Consider the following 19,874-nt stretch of genomic DNA (forward strand, 5'->3'; position numbering starts at 1 on the left):
TTTCATTTGGCACTGAGTAGCGTGGGCTCAAAGGAATTCTTTAGTATGTGCTCAGTTTCCAATTCCACCTTCTACTCAAGTCTTTTGGGCACACCTCACACAATACAGGTAGTCTCTGGGTTACAAACCTCCAGGTTACAAACAACCCGTACTTATAAACATGCAGATTACCATAAACCCTATATGAATATCTCCAGTGAAAAGCTGTGAATATCTCTAGGCAACGTGTCATGTTTGGGGGCACATCATCAGTGACTGCATAGTTTCCTAGAGATATCCACAGCTTTTCATTAGAGATATTAAGGCTTTTGGGCATATAAAGACAAATAGAGATTTGGAATATATTCAATGAGTATGTGTTTAAAAGGGGAAAGGATTTGAACTGTCAAAACAATCACTGCAGTTTTGGAAGGGGGAAAAGTCCTGAAAGAATGTTTGAATGAATTTTCTGTTTGCAATATGTATCCCATGAACCTGGTGGTGGAGGGTAAGATTTATTTTAATTGAAAGTTTAATCTTACATGTTTTTATCTCAGTTGTAATTTTTTTAGTTGTATTTTAGATTTTTTTAAGGAAGAGATATTCATGGCTTTTCTAAAAAGGTATGCTAGAGGTAGTCAGGGCTATCTCTAGAAGTTATGCAACTTATCTCTAGGGAACTATATGACTACAAACAACCCTCTTGGCCAATTTATTTATTTATAATTTTTGTATGCCGTCCCATTCGCATGAGCCTCAGGACAGCTTACAAGAAACCTACTTCAAGAAACCTACTCTAGTGGTTTCCTGTATACTGTATGCCTAGACACATACATACAAATTCTCTCACCACCACTCCAGTATTGTAGTTACTTTGTTATTACTTTATTATTATCATGATTACAAAGCTATATCGTGTTTAAGATGTTTTAGTGAATACAGATGTATTTCTTAAGTGATTTATATGCACAGGAAGGTAAAATACATACATATTCTAAGACAAACATTTGGCTTACTCATGTGATCTAACTTGCATACAAATTCAACTTATGGACGTTCTGAAGCACAGACCGCTTAACCTGAGGGCCACCTGTAGTCATTTTGTTGTGGACCCCAGGGCAGTTTCACCAATTTCCAAAAGTACTCACAAGCTTTAGGGTCCTCAGCTTGCTGAGCCCTGCCACCAGCCTCACCCTCCATTGCCAACTGGGTAGAATATCATAATTGGTAAGAATCAAAGTCCGCACTGCTTACCATGCCAGCCGATATTGTATCAGTTTGTGGCTCTCCAAATGTTTGATACTACAACACTTATCAGCCTTACCAAGTACAGTCAACACTAAGGGATCATGGGAGTTGTAGCCCAAAATGTTGGGAGGCCTACAACCTGTTCATCCCTGTTCTGTGCAAGTACAAATGCCATGTAAAGGTAGATCAGGCCTTGACAACAACAACAACCTAAAGTTTGTAAACAGGAAGTTCTGTTCCATTATACTTCAGGTCATTCATTATACTATTGAAACAATATTATGCAAGTACAGAGAGGCAAATAATATATAAAAACAGGTTGAAGTACCAATAGAGAATTACAGGTGTCATTTTCCTGGTTGTCCAAAAAACCTGTAAATGTTCTTTTGACTGTACACTCCCAGTGGACTCCCTTTTGAGTTTTGCTTGTCACAAGTCACATGACTGAATGGGAGCAGCAGGTGTGACACATTCTAAACACTCATTTTTAATGTTTAACACTGATTCTACACATAAGGTTCTACTAAGCTTCCTTGGGTGAACTGACCATCATGCTATTCCAACAATTAGCTCTAGTGGTTTATCTGTTTTTAACATTTCTTTTCATTACCATTTCATGCAAACAAAAGGATGAAAATGTTTTTGTAAGCTGCCCTGAGAATTTCTTTTAGCCAGAAAAAGGGGAAATATGATTCAAGACAAACACATTTGCTGAGCTGATTTTAGAATTAGAGTATCATTGCAAGCCATTCAGAATAACAAAACAACAGTTTCTTTGTTCATGTGCCTCATAACAATGATCAAGTGCACTAATCAAAAACTTTAACGCAACTGAGTCTGACAATAAGCATTAGAAAATTATAAATGTGATTATATATTCATAATGACCTAGCTTCTGTTTTATTTCACAAAAGCTGAGGTAGTTGCCAAAATCCTAACCCCACCCCCACCTCCAAATCAAAATAAATATACAAGATACTGCCCTGTACTGTAAATTTATTTTTCTACTGATGCTGAAATAACTATTAAGACTTGTTGATTTAAATATGTTTGGGATTCAGCCTGTAATATATTCTAGAAAGATATTTGTAGTAATGGGAAAAGACACTGAATGGACTGTGTTTATGAACAAATTGCTATCTGAGACAGGGGCCACAGTGTAAGTGACTTTGTTCATACTACTGTATGCTTTAACAGGCAACAGGGATGTCATAGAGCTCATTGTCTATAGCTCAATTTGCAAGACAATAACAAAGGATGAAATCCTCTGCCTACCTGGCAGCTAACTATCACTGTACCTGGTGGGATTTATTTCTAAATAAACATGCACAGAATCAATCTATACAATCTCAGGAAGATTACCCTCCTTTTCTATTTCATATCTAAAGGCTACATTCTGATAATGCAGGAAATAAGAGCAGCATCAAAGGTAGGCTTTCTTCATCTTTCTTCTTTGTGGAAACACAAATAGTAATTAACATTTCCATTGAGAAAATGCCTTAAATGCAAACATTGTGCAAAATGAGAAAGGTTATTGAGCCAACGTGTACTATAAAGCTATCTAGTTCGGACTTGAACCTTAAAGAAAGAAGGATTTTACCTCACCTGCTCTTGCACTACATTCAAGCAAATTCTATTACGCTAAATCTCATATGAATCATCCACCAGTAAAGCTAAACTCAACCAGTATACTTCTTCCCCACCCCTACGTGGCGGTGGAACGATCAAAGCTTTAGATGGAATGGAAGGATCAAAACATTTTATTTAGGAATTCACAGAACAACTCAACTCATATTGGACAATTTAAGAACTCATATTTAGAGGCAAGCTTAGAGAGGATTTCCGCATTTGTCGCTCCCTGGCAACTTTCGATACATGACCAAAAAAAATCGTACAACGCAGACGGGCAAGGTTTGTAATCGAAGGACACCTACGCACCTGTACAAAGGCATCCCTAAAATGCTAACCAGTAAAGGAATTCAAAAGGTATTATTTAATCCTCTCACATGTGACCTTCAGGGCAAGCCACTCACCTCTATTCATTTACTTCCTAGTAAAGCTAGGTATTTTTCTAATTCTTACCAGGAAACTTCAGTCAATTTTTCACGAATGATATAATCCGAAATAACCGCTTGGAAGAAAAAAGAAAGAAAAACAGTAACAAAGCCCCCAAGGAATACCATTACTAACAGTCAATGCAATTTACTGAACTGGAAACCGATCCATGAGCGAGGGCAATGTGAGGAACCTGAATGCTCAGCATCTGGTGTCAAACCCATTTCAAGATCCGAAGCACGGGGCAGGTAAAGGGATGAAGCCATTGGAATGAAACGCACTAAGCCAAGGTCTGCTCTTCCTTGCCTGGTAACAGGCTCTACGTATGCCTCCTCTCAGCCTGCATCCACTAATCCACATTTCCTGTGGTTCAAACCGCCCGATGTATATTCCTGCCCACTCAGGACGCTCTTACCAGTTTGCTAGGAAACTGGAAACCAGAGTATCAGTCGCAACCGCAGCAGCGCTCCCATCGCTTATTAGTATGGAGAGTACCGGAGAGCTGGGGGAGGGTCCTTGTCCTCCAGTTGTTCCTGAAGCAGCCCCTAAGAAAGGTCTGAAAGCTGACACATCAACAAAGATGGCTGCCGCAGACACCCGGAGCAGCTTCAGCTGAGAGGCGGAGCGAGACCTGATTATCGCCCTGCAAGGGAGGAGAGCGCGGATTGGGCGCCGCTAGAATGCCGAGGTTGGGACGCGCGTGGGGCTCCTTCTCTCCCGTGCACCTCCTGTTGCTTTGCTCAGCAACAAAACCGAGAGCTAAATCATCTTTCGTCCCCGGCGGGAGTTGTAGTAAACAAGGCGGAGGAGATACCTCCTGCTAGTACCTGGCTGGGCGTGTCGGCTCAGAGGTTGACCGCGCGGGTTTCGGGGGATTAAAGTGGCTCTCTTGCCAGTTCAGAGCCAGGCTGCAAGCTTCCCCCTCAACGCCGCAAGGGATTAGATGAGGGTAAAAATGAAGCCGGTGGGATGGCGGGAGGTAAATTTCGTTGTTGGTGGCATGGCCCACAAAACCATCAAACCGGCGTTATGACGGGATGATTCAGAGTGGTTAAATACTGAGCTACCGCAACAACTGACTTCTTACGTCTTTGCAACTGATGGCTTTAATATTAAGACATACGTCCTTATCCGGCGAGACTCGTTTTCCCTGCCTTTCTCGCTTGTAGTCGTTTCTTAGTTAGGGTTACTTGACAAAGGTACTACTGATTTTGATGGAACTTACTTCCAATTATGCTATGCTTATTAGGACAGTGTTGTAACAAGGGACTTTGGACGGTGTTCTTACAGTGTATTTGACGTGCTACTAAGGATGTACCTGAAATGCCTCTGGAAAAACCACAAACAGAACAATAGCTCTCTCCTGTAGTGGGTCCCCAGGAATTCCATGCACTCCAACATTTATTCTAAAAGCAATCTAGTTTCTCTCTACTGATTTCTACCCTAGGAATGCTCAAGGATTGAGCCAGTTCAGAGTGCCAGCTTGATTTTTATGTTCTTAAAAATGAGAGACAATCACTTGTTAGTTGCTCTCAACTGTCCTAGCTTTTGCAACCTGAAACCGTAACATCTTTGGGCAGAGCCTAATTTGAATATTTCCACCCTTTCCGTCTTGAAACTCTGACTATATAGACTTCATCTCAAAGTCAGCCTTTAGGTTCCCACCTTCACCTAGCTCTCAAACACTTGCGGGGGAAGGGTCATGATTTTTGAGTTTGTTTATTACCCTCAAGGATTTTCGGGTTTTTTCTTACAACCCAAGATTGCTTTTTTAAAATTCAGTGTAGCAAGCCTACTCAGAACATTCTTTTCTATACAGCCATTGTGCTGCATACTCATTTCTCATTTGCATTAGGCAGCTGCTGCTGGTATGAAAATTGGGAAAGGGCAGTTTGGCTATGAGTGCAAGAATGGAATTCCTTCTTTTTCACCTCAGCCCTTTCCATCTAGCCTGGAAGGCACGTGGTCTTGTTTAGAAGGTACACCTGCCAAAAGCATTAAGACATACTTTCCAGCTTTTAACTTTAGTTTTTTGTATTTCTGTTTGTTTGTATGAAGTGTTGATGGATTGTTTAATCTTGATGTAATCTTAATTTACTAGTACCGCTTGTTTTGGCCTTTTGAAATGTTGGTTCTTGTAGCTCTTTACATTTTGTTGAGTTAAATATTTGAGTAATATACTATGATTGTTTAGGCAGAAGTCCTTCAACTTCCAGAATTCCCTAGCCAGGCATGTTTCTTTGGTTTGAATGTGCACAGGATTGTGCCTTTCAAGTATTATTTTTTTTATTTATTTAAAATATTTTTATGCCACCCCCATCGCAACAAAGCCTCGGAGCGGCTCACAGCAAGAACAAAATTATACAATAAAAATATTAAAACCCAGTGAATCTCTGCTTAAAAAATTTAAAATCCTACAAATAACCAATAAATTAACACTTAAAATAAGTTTTAAATAAAAAGGTCTTAGCCTGGCGCCGAAAAACAAATAACAATGGCGCCAGGCGGACCTCTCTGGGGAGCACATTCCATAGGTGGGGCGCCACCACAGAGAAGGCCCTCCTCCGGGTACTCACCCTCCTAATATCATTCACAGAGGGTTCCCAGAAAAGGGCACTGTTGCTGATCTCAAGGGGCAGAAGGGCATATATGGACGCAAGCGTTCCTTTAGATACCCAGGACCCAAGCCATTGAGGGCTTTATAGGTCATAACCAACACCTTGAATTGGGCCCGGACTTCAATCGGAGCCAGTGGAGCTGACGGAGAACTGGGGTTATATGAGAACAACGCCCAGTCCCCGTCAGCAGCCTGGCAGCTCTATTCTGCACCAATTGAAGTATCCGGAAGTATTCTGCACCAATTGAAGTATTTTACCCGCTTCTCAAGGCTATCAGCGTCCCTAGGCAGAAAACAATCAAGAGTAAGGTCAGATACAAGCAGTGCTTTTTTTGTAAAAAAAAAAAAAAAAGTGCCGGAACTCACCTCTTGAGGTCAGTCACTCTACACCAGGGGTCTCAAACTCAACTTACCTGGGGGCCTCTGGAAGTAGAGGCTGGGTGAGGCTGGGCCACATCAAGTATTCCACCACAGCAGGGATGGGGGGCCGCTCATCCCGCGGCCGGCCTGGGCGCCGCCGGTGCTTTGAAGGCCGCAGAGCCCCTCCCCCGTGCCCCACCCCTCCCGGCAATTGGCCCGCGGGCCGCGAGTTTGAGACCCCTGCTCTACACATACATAAACATAATGGTCGCCACCAGCAGTAAGCACTGAGCGTGTGACCACACAACTGATCCCAAGCTGAGCAGCGTCCCGAGCCGAACAGCGCCCTCCCGAGCAGCGCCGACACACATGCAGCCCGCAGGCACTATTTTAATGCTTTTTGCTGCCGATCTGCCACGCCTGATAGGGCGATTCACAATCCCATGGAAAAATCCGTCAAGAAAAGGTGCCGGAACGCCATTCCGGTGCGTTCTATGACAAAAAAAAGCCCTGGATACAAGACATAGTGAGACAGAGTAATGAGCTACTTTGTGAAGCTGCTTTGAACTCATGGACCAATTTACTGCTTGCTATACGGAAGATGCTTGGAACATGTCAATAGGAAATTGGGGGAACGCCACAGACAAAGCCCTATCTCTTTTTTATACTACCATAACAAGTTTTAAGGACGTTGAGAAGGACTGTTAAAGTAGATCATACTGCATTGCAGGAGTATTTAAGTCAAGATTTGTCTCTGGCAAGCTGTTTATGGCATTACGGTTTAAGACTGAATAGCACTTCAAACTGAGATCAGAAGGATGTTAACAGCCACTGCATTTAGTGAACTTTACTATAGTTATATACTACCTTTCCCTGAAAATAGTCCAAGGTGGCTTACACAATCTTTCTTCCCTTTCCATTTTATCTTCACAACAGCCCTGTGAGATAGGTCATGCTAAGAATCTATGACTGGTCCAAATTCACCCAGTGGCAAATATGGACTAGAATTCAGATTTTCCAAGTCATAAGAACATAAGAAAAGCCATACTGGATCAGACCAAAGGTCCATCTAGGCCAGGGGTCAGCAACCTGCGGCTCTGGAGCCGCATGTGGCTCTTTCATCCCTGTGCTGCGGCTCCCTGTTGCTCAAAATATGTGTCACAACCGCCAATGTGCGACACTTGCCGGCACGCGATTTATTGAGCTTTTCGACCCCCAGTAGGCCAACCATGGATAAATCCAAGAAAAGAAAAGTTTCAGAAGAAAACAATGTTTAATGGTACGTGGGCAGATTCATTTGCTTTCACTGATGACAAGACTGGTTTACCGGTATGCTTAATATGTGGTGAGAAATTGGCAAACAACAAAAAGTTGAATGTTGCAAGACATTTCCAGAATAAACACACAGCCTTTGCTGAAAAATATCCGGATGGAGATGAGAAAAAAAAAGCTATTTCAGAACTGATGTGGAAGGTTGATCTGAGCAAAAATCATTTCAAGAAGTGGATTAAATCTGCAAATTCAACTACACATGGTAGTTTTGTGGCCGCTCAGGAAATAGTCAGGCATGGGAAGCCATTCACAGATGGAGATGATGTAAAAGAATCATTGATTTCATAAATGCAACACACTATAGTTTTTTTATACATAGCAGAAAGGTAAAAAAACGATATATGCAGTGTTACCTTCATTTTAGATGTCAAAGGGGTTTTGTGGCTCCCGGTGTTTTCTTTTCTGTGGGAAACGGGTCCAAATGGCTCTTTGAGTGTTTAAGGTGGCCGACCCCTGATCTAGCCCAACACTCCATGCACATGGTGACGAACCAGCTGCCCACAGGATCCTGCAAGCAGGATGGGTGCAAGATCTCTTCCTGCTCAAGCTCCTTAGCAACTGATCTATGCAAGGATTCCACTTCTGGTAAAGGAGCTAGCAAGGCTAGTAGCCACTGATAGCCTCCTCCTCCCTCATGAGTTTGTCCAATCCCTTTATAAAGCCATCCAGATTGGCAACCATCACCATTTCCCATGGCAGCAAAATCCATAGTTTAATTGCGCCCTATGTGAAGTACTTTGTTTTATTGGTCCTAAACCTCCAGTCAATCAGCTTCATGGGGTGACCCTGGGCTTGAGTGTTATGGGAGAAGCAGGAAAATGTCTCCCACTCTACTTTCTCCACACCATGCATTATTTGGAACACCTCTAGCACGTCTCACCTTGTTTCTAAGCTGAACAGTCTCAGTGGTCATAGCTGTTCTTCATAGCAGAGCTGCTGCAGCCCCCTGGTCATCTTTGTCATCCTTCTCAGTATGTTTTCCAACTCAATTTCCTTTTGAGTAAGAACTAAAACTAAACACAATATTCCAAGCGTGGTCGCACCAAAGATTTGTTTAAGGAAAGTAAGATCTTGGCAGTTCTATTTTCTATTCCATTTCTAATTGTGTGTAGCATGGAGTTGGTCTTCTTCACAGCACCTGTGCACTAGCTTGACATTTTCATTGAGCTATCCACCAGCATCCCAGATCGCCTTCTTGCTCAGTCACTGCTAGTTCAGATCCCATCAGCATATACTTCGTATTTTTTTGCCCCAACATGCATTTTTTCATTTTTAAATTCCTGGTCTAACATTTGAACTGCTTTAAGCATAGTTTGAGCATAACATGGTATAGCAGAATATAGGATTCAGCAGGCCGTAGGTAATCCTATGCACACTTACCTGGGAATAAACCCTCTGGACCATAGTAGGATTACCCACATACTCAGGAAGAGGATTATACTGGGGGCTGGTTTAACCATATTCCTTTTCCTCTTCCCTGGAAATCTGGAGAAGTGTGATTCTATAAGTTCTAGGTGTCTCTAACAGATAGCATCTTGCACCATCATCAAATAGCGCTTGTGATTCTTTAGGGGAGCCATGTCAGTTAAACCTGTATAATCCTAAATTTGTAATATATATGTAGGGATTTTAAATGTCTTGACCTCAGAAGTCAGTAAGTGTAAAGTTTAAATGCAGCTGTGATGTTTCATTTGTTCTTTTACTGATTATATGCCTGATTACACCAGATGCCATGTGCTGAAACAAACAGAAGTGGCTCCAATGTCATTGCAGTGTATTTTATGTAAGATGTTTTAAGAATTCTTTGGAATCAAAAAAGTGGCATAGAAATCATGCTAAATACTGCATCTGTGGTGGAAAAAGGCAAAAACTGTACACATGCACACAATCTGAAACATTGATTTGTATAGCAACAGAAACTGGCATCGAATAATTTTCATAGGACAAAGTTGTTGGTTTTGTGATGAATAAATGGATTATCATAGCATGCCTCACTTTTTCAAAACTTTAGAGTATTTTTGGAGGCCTTTAGTGCCATACTATTTCAAAAATAAGTTCCAGTGAGTTACAACCTGGCTGCAATTTTGTACGTATCTGGGCATCAGCTCTATTGAACACAGTAGAATTTCTTTCTGCATAGATACATTAGAATTGTGCTGGATTAAATCCTTGTAATACATTTACTTCATGCTTTTGGACCAATGAGGCTCTCACTGAGATAAACATCAGCTCTGAACTTTAAGGCACAAGTGCATGATAAGTTTTGTCCTATTCCGAGATTCAAGAGACATCACTGCATTTAGCCCACTGAAGCAAGCTTCCTGGTGATTCTTCTATATGCTGTGGAAACAGAGCACCTGGTGCCCCGCTGATCAGGATCCCTCTAGGAGTGTGATAAAATGTAGGCCACTGCTATTTTCCTGTCCATGATCTACTAAAAGAAAAAACGGGGGCATCGGATTTTCTCTACATATTCAATGCACCTATAAAGCACACTGCAGTGCAGCGCTTAATAAGTCATAGTGATGTCATAAATGAGCGTGGTAGAAAACAGAGTAGAGGTAATCAGGGAATATAGTTGTAGCAAGCACGGTAGAATCGGCGCAGAGTTCACTACCTATGCTGGAGATTTTTCACTTGCAAAACACCCTTGGGTACGTGAGCCAGCAGTGAAGCGTGTTGTCTCAGTAACAAGTACGTGAGTAATACATACGGCTAGGCATAATTGCAACAGCCTACAAGCAAAACCAATGGAAAAGGGCAACCCGTTGCATCATGAAATGGAACAAAAGCGCAGGTGAAGGCGCGAGCGCGAAGCCTCTCCGCTCCTTAGCACTCTTCCAACAGTCTAGAACTGCAAAGAGGAGTGCCTTTTATTTCGTTCCCGTTTTTTTCCTCCCGCTCAAGGTTTTCACCCTCGGGCGGCACGTCGGCGTTTGAAGAGTGGCGCCTGCGCCGCTGCAACTAGTAAGCGGAAGATTGCGAGGCACGCTGCACGAGGTGCTAGTAAGGGAGGAAAGCGGCGAAGCTGGGCGCGTTGCGCGGTTTGCTCTTTCGCGGTGGCGGCGCCGCATTGCGACTTGTGACTAAGGATGCGTTGAGGTCCTTCCTTCCTTCGCGTGCCGGGTTGTTTGCTTACAGTTGTACTTCAAGTCCCATCTTTGCTCCTGCTGAGTGTTCAGGCCTTGGCCTTTTGGCCCTGGGACTGTCTCTCATAAAAGCCTTCTGCTTGGACAGGGTGAACCGGATTAGAAATCGATAGGCTTCGGCAAGGTAGTGTCCGTGTCGGGATAGCATTTGCACGCCTCTGGCTCCTTCCTCTCCCCCATCCCCGCCCGCATTTCTAATTCCTTGCCGTTTGCGAAGGATGGTGGTGGCACTTGGTGCCTAGAAATGAAGGTCGTTCAGATCAAAGGGCTTCCTTCTAAGAGAAGGCGTAAAATTGGGCCGTTTTACGTCCGTAGGCCGAATTTGTACGTGCAGTGAAGCGGAACTGAGAAAAATGAACGAGTTAGAAAGAGGCCTGTACTGATTCTTCTCTTTGGGCCTTGAGAATCGCTAGGAAGCTCTCAGCTATCTCTCGCGATGAGTCGCCCAATGTCAGCTCCGCTAGTGAGCAAGGGGAGGTATTCGCTTTTTTCGGCTTTGGAGGCGCCCTTCTTACTTTTGTGACCCTGGCGATTAAATGTAAAACCCCATAGTGGATCAACAACTAGTCTCTGCCTGAAAGGTGCAGTTATACCAGTTCAGAGAGCTATCGTTGATAGTCTGTACTGTTAACTATAAAGTCTCTACCCAGCTCTTCATCACAGCTTCTTCTATTACAGTTCCTAGTTCTTACCCAAGCAGTCCTCGGTCGTTTCTGAGCCTAGACTTGTTCCCACCAATAGCCTTTTGTATTTCTTCAGCTGTGAACATTTAATTAACTCCTCCTGCCTCACAGCCCTACAGCTGCTTCTACATTCCTGATACATTAAAGAAAACAATCCTGATGGGGGATAAATGGGTTAGCTCATGCAATTTCACATTTTAAACTAGCTTAGATCACAACACTATCATCACTACAGAGTTAAATTAGAATACACCTTCACTGCCTTGGCACTAAATTAGTGTACTTGGGAGTAAGCACCATTTTATCGTGCAAGTAAACAATATATATTGAAAGTAATATAAACTGAGCAGTGATAAAAAAGGGGGTGCAGTGAGCTTTATTCATATGGTGGACCATAAACATGCCTGTGTCTGCCCTGGTGCTGAAGCTGAACGTGTCTGTTGCTGCCTCCCTCACCTGCTATTTTGTTAGTGGTCAATTTGGGGGTCCCCTCAACTGTAGGGCTTTGCATTTTGGCCCTGAGGCCCATCTCTAGCTTACATCACAGTCATGTCCAAGGTTTTATACACTGTTCCTCTTCATGTACTGACAAAATAATTGATATATTTATAGGGAGTGAGGAGTGCTGACCTTCTGTGTTTATGCTTAGCCCAATAATCTCCAGATAAGGTTAGCTCAAGTCTTGTGGAATTCATCTGTAGTTTCCCAATCATGAATGTCATGTATTGTGGAAATTTTCTGCTGAGTTTCTGTATTTGCTGATTGATGTTTACTATACTTGAATAATGAATCTGTCAAATATATATGACAACTGAGTCCTCTTCCATAGTTGACATGCAACAACTAGAGGATTATGGACTTAATGTGATCCTCCTAGAATTTCTGCAGACAAATATGATTTAGGAAACAACCAGATGCTTGCTAGATGTAGTGGGCTACCTCTCATTTAACCCTAGCCAGCATAGTCAGCGCTCAGGGATGGTTGGATTTCTAGTACAAAAATATCTGGAGGGCAGCAGGTTTCTTTTTCAGTTTCTGCTTTTACCTTTTTGTGCAGGTGACTCTTCTATAAGGGTATGTCAGTATTAACAGGAATATATAATTGCTAGCCTAAAGTGCCTGATCCTGCCTAATCTTGGAAACTAAGCAGGATCAGACCTGGTTAGAATCTGGATGGGTGATTTGAATGTGTGATTCCTTGACTATTCTTGTAAACCACCCAGAGAGCTTTGGCTACAGGCGGTACGGAAGTGTTAATAATAGTAATAATAAATAATAAGGGTTTTTGAAGCTAGTGGAATGAGAGTTGCTAATACAGTACCTCCACAAAATTAGAACTGTCACAATTCTTTGAAAAAACACATGAGTGATTAAAATGGTTTAAGCTTCTTTTAGAATAATTTTTATTCTGATTTTAATAAATACAGAAAACTGAACATGGGGTAGTTTGTTTATGGAAACTTAGTCCAAAACATTTGATGTGCAGCCTAATTGTGAAAGCATTTTGAAAGCTTTTTTCCCACTGTTTTCTTCATTTTCAAAAAATGGAAACTGATGCTGCATAAATTTTGAAGGGCTTGCTACTTTGAAGAGACTTTTTGGTTTGGCTTTTGTAAACTGAATTTGAAATGTTTACAGTTGAAGTAGATGGTGATTAATGTTATTGCATTATGTGAAAGTAAAATTTTGCTAAATGTCTAAAATTTGGTAGTCTAAATTTTGCTTCTTACAACTTAATTTTTTTAGTTGCTAATTTTAAAAAAATATTTTCCTAGTTGGCAAACAATATTATTAAAGTTGTTGGGGAATGATTCCAAAATGGATTTACACAAGATGGCACAGATGCTTCATATAAGGAATAAAGAGACGAAAATCCCAAAGGAATCAGTGAGATGTTCCCGTACAGTTCCCAACATCAGATCTTCTTTACTTGAAGGCAAAACGCCAGCTTTACTCAACAACTTTTCAATTTGTGACCAGACTAAGTTGTTTGTTTCAAATCGTGACAGTGGTTTAACTGAAAGCAACCATGATGGTTGCCCTGATGGCTCTAACAAAAAAGTAATTAACTCAAATATGAATGGAGGAGAACTAAAAGGTGAGAAATGAAACCCCAGTTTAAAATAGTTTACATTTCTTATATCCTACAGCCTGGGTATAACATAATGACTGCACATCATTCTTTAAAACAGTGGAAGTTTTAAAACAGTGGAAGTGGATTGCATAACTGTGCTTCCTCTTGATCACCCACCTCTTCTGCTTTCATAAATGACCTGACAGCTCCCCATTCTGGATTGTGCTCTGTGGCATCCAGACTCAGCACTTTGGAAGGCTGAAAGGGAAGCAACCTAAAGTTTTAACCCAACAACCAACCAGCAGTTCCTGGGTTGTTTACCAAAGCAGAAGGGGCAAGTAATTTAGAGGCAGCACACTTACTGCTGTGTCCTTCTGTGTCCCCATAGTTTAAAAAAAATCCATGGACATTCCACTTGTGCAGAACTGTGCCCTGGTTCATATGTGATGGCAGCAAATCATGGGTTAAGTTAACCCAAGATTTGCTGGTATGCATGCCAGTGTTTCTTTAAATATGAAAATTCCAACTTGGAATTTAACCCACAATTAAGCCAAAGTTGCCTTGATTTGGGCATTGTGGAAGTACTTCTAGTTTGGCTGATTGGAGTTTGCATATCCAGAATGGCAATAGTATGCACCATGGTAAATCATGAGTTAACCTCTGATTTGCTACTGTTAGATGGGAACAGGGATAATGTATTGTCTCTACAGTTTTATCTTGCATTTTTTGATTGGCCACCCAAGAATGGGATTGGAAAGTTGCTGTGTATTTCATCAGTCTGCAAACAGATATATCTGTTGGTAATCAGTGAAACACTCTTGGTGTGCTTTCCAAGGTCAGGGTGGCAACAGCTCTTCAGAGGAGAACAGTAAGGATTGGGAGATGGGGTGGGGGGAATTGAGCGGTCAGAGGAGTGTGAGACTATCTCATGGTTGCTGCCTCCAGATACTCAGACAGACCGTGAGAACAGGCAGGGTTTGGAAGAGAAGGGTGAGGACAAAGGAGAAATGGAAGCCTAGTTTGTCTTTTCCAGTGTAGTCCCTAACCTCATGATATGTCAGGACAGAATAGATCTCAAAGGATAGCCCTTCTAAAGAGGGACCTATCCAGAGGGGTGGAGCCAGCATTACTGAAAAGGAAGATATTTGGAAGTAGTTTCCAGGTTGGGTTCAGGTAGCCACTCTGTTCATTCACAGAGACTAGCCTTTCAGTTTCTGTAGCTTGTTAGCTGTGACTTGACTAATAAAGAGCTATTTTGCAAAGAGATTGTCTATGATTTTGGATGTTTGAAATCTAGCTCCTGGCAATATCTAAGCAATGCATATTTTAATACTTATATTAATAGAATCTGTATAGATTCTGTGTGTGTGTAATTTATAGAATCATAGAATAGTATAATTGGAATGGACAAGAGTCCGGTCTATGGGCCTTTGTTGGATCCAACCTACTGTGCAGTACTGGACTTGAGGTTAAACCATCCCCTTCAGATGGCTGTCCAGTTGCATCTTGAATGCCTTTGTGGAAGAGCCCACACCCTCCCTAGGTAATTGGTTCCATTGTCAGACTGCTCTAATAGTAAGTTTTTCTTGATGTTCAGCTGGAACCTGGCTTCCTGTAATTTGAGCCTATTATTCCATGTCCTACACTCTGGGATGATTGAGAGGAGATCCTGTCCTCCTCCTCTGTGACAGCCTTTCAAGTACTTAAAGAGTACTATATCTCCCCTCATTCTTAACTTCTTGAGCTTTTTGTGTTTTTAACTGGTTTTGTATCGCACAACCCCACTCTCCAAGCATTAGCATAAAAGAGGAATAAGTAGCTATTCAATTTTGATCATAATTACTTCCTTGAGTGCAGTTTATTTTTGAAAGTTTTTAGGCTGTGTCATGATAAATGTGTCATTGAGCAAAATTCTAATGATTTCAGCTGGTGGTGAATTGCAACCTCTTGCTGTGCAATTCTATATGCATTGACTTAGAACTTAAATGAATTCAGTTCTATGCATTAAGTGTTTATAGAATGCAATCCTAATTTGTTGTGCAGAACCAAAGGAGATGAGATGTTTTAATTAACTCTGCTTATCCTCTTTTTTGGAAATTATGTTGAAATATTACTATTCTATATTTTAGGGAATTTGGAAACAAAGTTTGGTGCTGGTAACTTGCTGTCATCTTCTGCAAAGGAAATGCAACCTGTGAGTTACCAAGATTAAATCGTTCTCTGCTGCTCCCGCCTCCACTATCTGTCCTAATGTCAGCATTATTTTCAACTTCTTTCATTAGTGTGTGGTTGCGTGGAGACTATCTACCTGTACTTTGGATTGTGATGATTATGGAGAAGTCATCATTTATTTTTGAAAGAAAATGGGTGGTGTCTGTGCTATTCTTTTCAAGACATAACCATGAAATAACATCTTATGTGTTCTAAGACATATATGTCTAAATTATTCTAAACAATACAGGTATCTGGCTTTGGCTTGATTCATGGAAAACAGAGAGGTTTACAGAGCGCTCCTGTCTTGAACAGTGATCCACTAAACCTTTCACATCTGCCAGCTTGCCATTTTTGTGGACTGTTGGGTAAGTTTTTGTTAACTGCTCTGTAGCGTTTCACTTGGAAAGAATTCAGTGTGAGCTCCAGTGAGAAGGTGGGATGGGTCTAGGGAGAGGCAAGAAGAGATGACTCTTGCTGTTCTTAATGAAGCAATAGTATGATCGTGCCTGAATGAATCTACTCTCGATCTAGTAGAACTTGACAACTACCACCCAATCACAAATATCCCTTGCTTAGGGAAGGTACCTGAGCTGGTTTTCCTGGTATAGCTGCAGACGCTCTTAAGGGATACTGTTGATCTGGTGCTCTTCTAGTCTGGGTTAAACCTGGTTATGGAGCAGAATCAGCCTTGGTTGCCCTGGTGGATGACTTTTATTGAAAGAGGCACAGGGAGAGTATGACACTGTTAATTCTGTTTGACCTTGGCGTTCAGTACCATTAGTTATGATATTCTCCCATATCAATGGTTGCTGGGTGTTGGAGACACTGTTTTACAGTGCTTCCAGTCTTAGCTGTGGGGTCAGCTTCAGAGACTAGTGGGTGACTACTCCTTAGCCCCTTGGGTTTCTAGTGCTTAACATCTGTATGAAGTTGCTGGAAGTCATTAGAGTTTTGGAGCAAAGTACCATCAATATGCTGACAACACACAACTCCATCTCTCGGGGAAATCTGAATACAATGAGGTGTTGCAAGTGTTGGAACAGACCAGTGTGTGCCTGGTAGGTTGGAACAAATCCTTTCAAAATCCAAACCTCCAGACTCTGCAGGCTTCCTTATGTGCTTGGTGCAGTCCTGAAAAGTGAGGGAAGCCAAGAGGAAGTCTGCGAATGTTCACTGACCCCAGGCTGTACAACCAGTAACCCTTCACCAGAAGCCTTTTCCAGTGGTCAATTGTCTTTTCCATTCATTTGCTTTTGACTTAATTTCTAGTGAATGCCCCACAAACTTAGATTCTGGGCTGTTAAAATAAGGTAAGCTGGTGGATTTTCCACAAAAGATAGATTCCTTGTACAGCCCTCATAGAAGGGCTGGTTGAGAACTAATAAACTGACGCTGAATCCTGGCAAAACAACTCCTTTGAAGGAGTGGTTCTCAAGTCTGGGAGATGGGCTAATTCTCCATTAGTTGCACTCTGGTTGAATGATGGGGTTCATAGTCTGGGGATACTCTTAGATCCATTGTTGTGGCTGCAGTCCCAAGCAAATACGATAACTCAGAATACCTTTTGCTATTTTTGACTGGTTCCTCAACTACCGAGCTAATTTGGCTGTTCTTTAAGGCTGATCCAGAGTTGGGTTGGAATGTAGCAACTTTGCTGTTTTTAGGACGTGTCCCTTTTAGGGTACACCTCTTTGGTGAGTAAAGTGCACTAGTTGCCTAATGACTACTAGACTAGCTCTAAGGTTTTGGTACTGGAGTACAAGCTGTAAATAATTTGGGACCAGGATGCTTCAGGAAGCACCTTCTCCTTTACCAACCTGCCCAGTCACTGAGGTTATTGGGTGACATGCTTCTGGTGGTTCCATATGGACCTGTGGCCCAACTGGAGTCTGTCTGAAGAAGGGACTTCAATTCAGTTTCTTTGGAGATCAGGCAGGTGGCATCGTTGTGGTGTCCTCAGTGCCTCTTGAAGATACTCTTTATATCAGGAAGCCTTGCTGAACTAATCAGCTCTAGTTTTATTGGTTTTGTTTTTAATATACTGTTTGATTTTTAAAAATCTGTTTTATTTTTTAATGTTCACCACTTCAGAGTCCTCATACCAGAATATGGAGTGGTATATAAATCTTGTAAATCAATACTAAATATAGGAGTTTAGAATGCTTTGAAATGAGAGAGGTGAAAATATTACTTAATTGCTTATGAAGAATTATAATACAGATAAGCACATATCAGTTCTTTTACATAGAAGATATAAAAATGTAAGGCTAACTATTTAACATCATATTCTCCTATGTCAAGAAATCACACTTGGTTTTTAAAGTATGCAAATAGCATTAATAAGGGTTTTCTATAGGAGTTCTAGTATTTCAAGATTGTATGGACTGAAGTTTACTGAAGTATTACCTGTTTAATGTAAGCACAGTTAAGAATATATTCTTAGGTACAAAATCAGAAATTACTAAGCATATATTTCAGATTAAAACAATTTTGGATTTTTGTTACTTTCTTCAGGATCTTTGAGATGTACACAGTGTAAGCAGATTTATTATTGTTCTCTCGATTGTCAGCAGAAAGACTGGCAAATGCATAGCATTGTCTGCAAGCCAGCCAAACTGAAGTAAGTTTAATGCTCTTTTAAAGTGCATAAGACTTCTCAATTAACTAGAATTGTGCTTGATTTGTTTAGATGGTTGCTCAATTTTGTGTTGGAATGCATACATAGTGTGATGAACCTTTTAAACAAAGCCCTCTGATATGTTATCTAGCTCCTAACAGTTGCCCTGGGTCCACAAAACAAACAAACCCAAATTATAATACTTAGGATGCTTAACATATTGTGGTAAGATATATAGGTGTGCATCCATCATTCTGATGCCTAACTGAGCTCTTGCTATGAATTAGCATGTACATCTAGGGTCACAAGCTACATATGGCTAGTTTTCAGCAACTACTGCAAAATCCCACAACTTGCAGATGTCATGTGACAACGAAATATGAAAACTCTGTGGTATCTTGATACCTTTGTAAGAAAACACAGATCCAAGTGTGATAAACATTTCCAACTGCCTTAGTGATATATTGAAATAAAGGGGAAGAGTGTGTGTGTGTGTAAAATACAATTGAGAGAGAGAGAGAATATGTATAATGTTGAAGTGGTACCTGGAACAAAAGACTGAAAGTACAGAGTCCTCCATTCCAGTCCTTTCAGTCAGTGAACTTGCATACCAATATGCTGAGTTGTCTTTGGGGAGTTTCCCCATTAGGATTCTTTTTCCAGAGTTTTGTTTTGCAGGGGAAGGGAGCAATACTTCGGCAGGCCTTGGCTGGCTCTTGCCATTTTGGTTACATAAATAATGACTTTCAAATAATTAGAATTACAACTGAGGATGATTTCTAATACTGTACTGATGTAATGCTTGGCATGCTTTCTAATTTTCAAATGGGTACTGTTCTTCATGTGTTGTATTGCATTTAGAAATCTTACTTCCATTTACTTAGAATTCTAGATTGGATGCTTTTAGATCTCTCAGACACTAGCTTTAGCAATTTAATCTTAAATCTGTTTGCAGATTTAAATCTGCCCTGGTGTTTGTTTCTGGCTTCAAACAAGAATATCATTACCAAAAATGTCCTAGTATTTGTTGATTAACAGAGGTTTATAAACTAGAACTAGTTTAGGTCTCTTCCAAAGAGCATATTACTTGAAGCGGGTTAATGTGGGGAGTGCATTAAAGTCTTTGCAAACAATTATGCTAACAAATAAAATTGCTTTTTTTAGTACAGATAATGTTGAAGACAATGCAAAAACGTTTGATGAAACCAAGAAAAAGGTATAACTAGTGTTTTCTTTGGTAGTGGAGGGTGAAAATTGTTACCATGTGTGGATTGTACTGTATATAAAATTGCATATGCCAATTTGATTTCCAAGAGGTTTCTGATATATTTGAACATTCTTAAAGGGGCTTCTAGCAGAGATGGTGTGGCTTCCAGAAAACTACAAGAAAACTTATACCTACAGGGCTTTAAAGTTTAGTTTTCTCTTTAGTTCCTCCCCATATGTCCTTGAAAAGTTTCATACAAGGGGCAGTGATCCTTCAGAGCAGTAGTTAAAGAAGCACAAAGATCCCTCAAATCAAGACAGTTCAAAATTCTGTGAGCAC

General features: G+C 41.1%; 2 protein-coding genes across 2 annotated transcripts in view; one reads left to right on the plus strand and one right to left on the minus strand.

Annotated features, from left to right (window-relative positions):
- CCDC186 (coiled-coil domain containing 186) overlaps positions 1-3,879 on the minus strand; it is a 44,854-nt gene extending 40,975 nt beyond the window's left edge. The window contains exon 1 of the mRNA XM_044439327.1: positions 3,698-3,879. The gene's annotated coding sequence lies outside the window, so the exon portion shown is untranslated. The remainder of the gene's footprint in view (positions 1-3,697) is intronic.
- Positions 3,880-13,241: 9,362 nt separating this feature from the next.
- Positions 13,242-19,874, plus strand: part of TDRD1 (tudor domain containing 1) — a 35,413-nt gene continuing 28,780 nt past the window's right edge. The window contains exons 1-5 of the mRNA XM_044431450.1: positions 13,242-13,521; positions 15,627-15,691; positions 15,959-16,076; positions 18,226-18,331; positions 19,493-19,544. Of these exons, the coding sequence (XP_044287385.1) occupies positions 13,242-13,521; positions 15,627-15,691; positions 15,959-16,076; positions 18,226-18,331; positions 19,493-19,544 (621 nt within the window). The remainder of the gene's footprint in view (positions 13,522-15,626; positions 15,692-15,958; positions 16,077-18,225; positions 18,332-19,492; positions 19,545-19,874) is intronic.

This window comes from Varanus komodoensis, unplaced genomic scaffold (assembly GCF_004798865.1).
Source record: "Varanus komodoensis strain SLA01 unplaced genomic scaffold, ASM479886v1 scaffold1, whole genome shotgun sequence".
In the NCBI taxonomy this organism is placed as follows: domain Eukaryota; kingdom Metazoa; phylum Chordata; class Lepidosauria; order Squamata; family Varanidae; genus Varanus; species Varanus komodoensis.